This window comes from Lagopus muta, chromosome 5 (genome assembly GCF_023343835.1).
Source record: "Lagopus muta isolate bLagMut1 chromosome 5, bLagMut1 primary, whole genome shotgun sequence".
In the NCBI taxonomy this organism is placed as follows: domain Eukaryota; kingdom Metazoa; phylum Chordata; class Aves; order Galliformes; family Phasianidae; genus Lagopus; species Lagopus muta.
The window spans coordinates 40,914,414-40,917,647 of record NC_064437.1 but is presented as its reverse complement, the minus strand read 5'-3'; the positions used below and the strand labels follow the sequence as shown (position 1 = coordinate 40,917,647).

At 37.4% G+C, this 3,234-nt stretch overlaps 1 protein-coding gene across 1 annotated transcript; it reads left to right on the top strand.

Annotated features, from left to right (window-relative positions):
• Positions 1-224: 224 nt before the first annotated feature.
• ATOH7 (atonal bHLH transcription factor 7) lies at positions 225-680 on the top strand. The gene has a single exon (XM_048945874.1). It carries the CDS (start codon positions 225-227, stop codon positions 678-680), a length of 456 nt encoding a protein of 151 aa, XP_048801831.1.
• The last annotated feature ends 2,554 nt before the right edge of the window (positions 681-3,234 follow it).

The window sequence follows — 3,234 nt, the reverse complement described above, 5'->3', positions numbered from 1 at the left end:
ATTAAACAATAAGCAATTTTCAGACACTTCCAGAAGAGCCAGAAGAGTTTTTTATTTTTTTATTTTTTATACTAAGATAAATATCTCATCGACAGTATCTGGAAAAAGATTCAAGAGGTACACAGGCTACTTATAGGAGTACTTTCTCTACAACTGTTCAGACGCTTCTGTTTTAAAGTGTAATTTTTTTTCTGTATGTGTGTGAAGCTGCAGCTGCAATAAATATGAAAACCTGTAAATCCAGTCATTTGGATTCAGGAGTAGAATCGGACATCCAGTGCAGAAGTGGAGCAGGCTGCGTTGTGAAGTGCAGCACAGAAAGAATGGAGAGTGCTGCCAAGAGAAGATTGGCTGCCAATGCCAGGGAGAGAAGACGGATGCAAGGGCTGAACACAGCCTTTGATCGTTTGAGGAAGGTGGTCCCACAGTGGGGTCAGGATAAGAAGCTCTCCAAATATGAAACCCTTCAGATGGCTTTGAGTTACATCATGGCTCTAACACGAATACTTGCTGAAGCAGAGAGATACAGTACTGAAAGGGAATGGATTAACCTTCACTGTGAACACTTTCATCCAGAGAGCTACCACCATTATACGGGACAAAAAGTGGCAACAGACAGTGATCCTTATGCACAGCGAATATTCAGCTATCACCCTGAACACTTTCAAATAGCTAATTAGAACTTATTACAAGCTAAAAATATGCAGCAGGCCAGATGTGTAATTTAATAATTAGCAAGAGTTAATCTGCTTGAATAAGGTAATATTGGCATTACAATAGCTTATTCGTGTTTGTGTCTTACACTAATTTGACAAACTAAATTTGCTTTGAGAACTTAAACCAATATGCATTTAAGAAGTATGAATTTCTTTACTGTTGATAGAAAGTTGTTTGAAATCTTACAGACTATTGCTTGCTAGTTAATTTGGCTCCTTTAATTAAATAAGTCTTTTTATTTAATTATGATCCATGATAGTATTTCCTACCAGTCAGGGGCCAAATTGACCCTTGCTATAACTGAATGGAGTAAGACTACAAATGAGTTTCATTCTACATTTTTATTTTAATGTCAGCTTTAAAGTAGTTCTTTGTTTTGTTTTCCCTTGAATGACTCCCATGGAACAAGTTTTATACTGGAGTTCTAGTCCTTGGAGAACTAACTGTCTTAAACTTTGTAAGTTTGATATATGGGTTCCAAAATTGTGTAGGTTTGCTTTAATCCAACTTAGGGTGTCTCTTGTATGCTCGAAAAAGAGCTAGCTTCAAGTCATGAAAATGTTTTTATTTTTAGTGGCTGTAAAAGCACATGTGGTTATATACTGTGAATGAGATGCTGATGTGAAAACAATCTAAACATCTGGATTTTGTAGTTTGCATCTTATTTCTTAATTTTACATTACCTAGAGACAGATTTTGTAAGTCATAAATAAAGTGTTTTCTATGATATGTGCTCATATACTACCTTAAATTTCCAACTCTAGAAATTACTTTGTTTTCCTTAGTATTCCACTTCTTCCTCAGCCCTGACAGCTTAGTGTGCAGGAAAAACTGGCAAATGATGTTTGTCACTCAGTTACAGGAGGATGTGTATTTAGTGTACCCTCCAAAAAACAGCTTTTAAAGATAAGTCCTGTTGAAATGTATACTTTATTTCAGCCCTGCTGATGTCCTCAGTTGTCTTTTATTTATTTTCTGCTTGTGCTTGTGGAAGATAGAAGGATTTGGATAGAAAAGGCAGAAGAGTTAGGAAAAGGAGACTGGGAAGGTGTAGAAAATAAATAAATAAAAATGAGTAGGAGCAGAACAGCAGATGTATCCACAAAGGCCTGACTGCAGATGTCTGTTATGATGGTGGCAGACTGTGAAGATGAAGGATGCTTCTGCTGGTGCTACTGTTGGGAGTTTCCAGAAACGAGCCCTTTGCTGATGTTAGCCATCTGGGAGAAGGAGAAAAGGAGCTGCTGTCCCAAAACAATTGGTGGTGGATTTCCAGCAGGGAAGGCTGGCAGGTTCCCTGCTGCCATATCTTGTAATTTGAAAGAATCCTAAAATAAAAGTGGAAGTTTTGAGAAGAGCTATTTGCAACAACTAAGCAGCTTTCAATGGAAATAAAAATAAAAAAAAATACAACCAGCAATAGGAACTAAGCGCTGTTTTGGGACTCTGCTACAGGAGCTGTTATATATGTAGAGAGAGAGACCTGACCTTAGTATTTGTCATCTCCCTGAACCTTTGTTGATGTTTTGCCTTTGATCAGTGTCTTGTGGAATAGTACACTTCCAAAGCCACAAGTTGGATTGAATTTGGAGTAAAAGTTGCTGGGACAGACTTTCAGGTCTGGGTTAAACAAATAGAGAAAACAAATATATTCTGAGCAGATTTCTCCCTTAATCATTGGTATTCAAGAATGTTTTTTAATGTATATTTTGGCTTTTCTAAGTTCAGTAGTGATTAGGGTAATTATTAAAATGTGGGCTTTTTCTTTTGAATTACATTTGCTCTTTATGTAGTTTCAGCCTTCTGGGAATACGAAGTCATGTTATTTGCTGATTCTTGACAGAAGTTTATACAGAGAGAATAGAAGTAGTTGTTTGTTACGCACTTGAGTTAATACCGCTGGAAAATTTGTTATTGTTAAGTGACCAATTTCTCTGCATCACAGAATTGTAGAGGCTTGAAGGGACCTCTGGAGATTGCCAAGCTCTATCCCTTGCTGAAGCAGGTTCCCTTCAGTAGGTTGCACAAGTTGGCAATCCAGGCGGGTTTTGAATATTTCCAGAGGAGGAGACTTCGCAGCCTCTTTGGGCAGCCTGTTCCAGTGCTCTGTTACCCTCACGTTAAAGAAGTTTTTTGTTGTATTCATGTATAATCAATGCAGTCCTCAAATAAATGTTATGAATGATGTGCCATCCTAGACTAATTTATTAGCGTAAACTTTGGGCAGAAATTGTGTTAACTGCACTGCTTGCACAGCAATGGATTTTTCCATCCTGAAACAGGAACATAAAGCAAATAGTCTGTAGAATTCTGTGACACAGAGATCTTGGCTTAGTGAGAAATAGACTTCTAAGCCCTATGTGGGGAGTGTACAAATTTATATGAAAGTAAAACACCAGGGCAGTGTACAAGAACTGTACCAATGTGTTTCTGCACTGCTGGCATATAATTTTATTTTTGGGATGTGATGTTGCAGTTTATATGTAGCATACATAAAAGTATATAACCACCATGTTT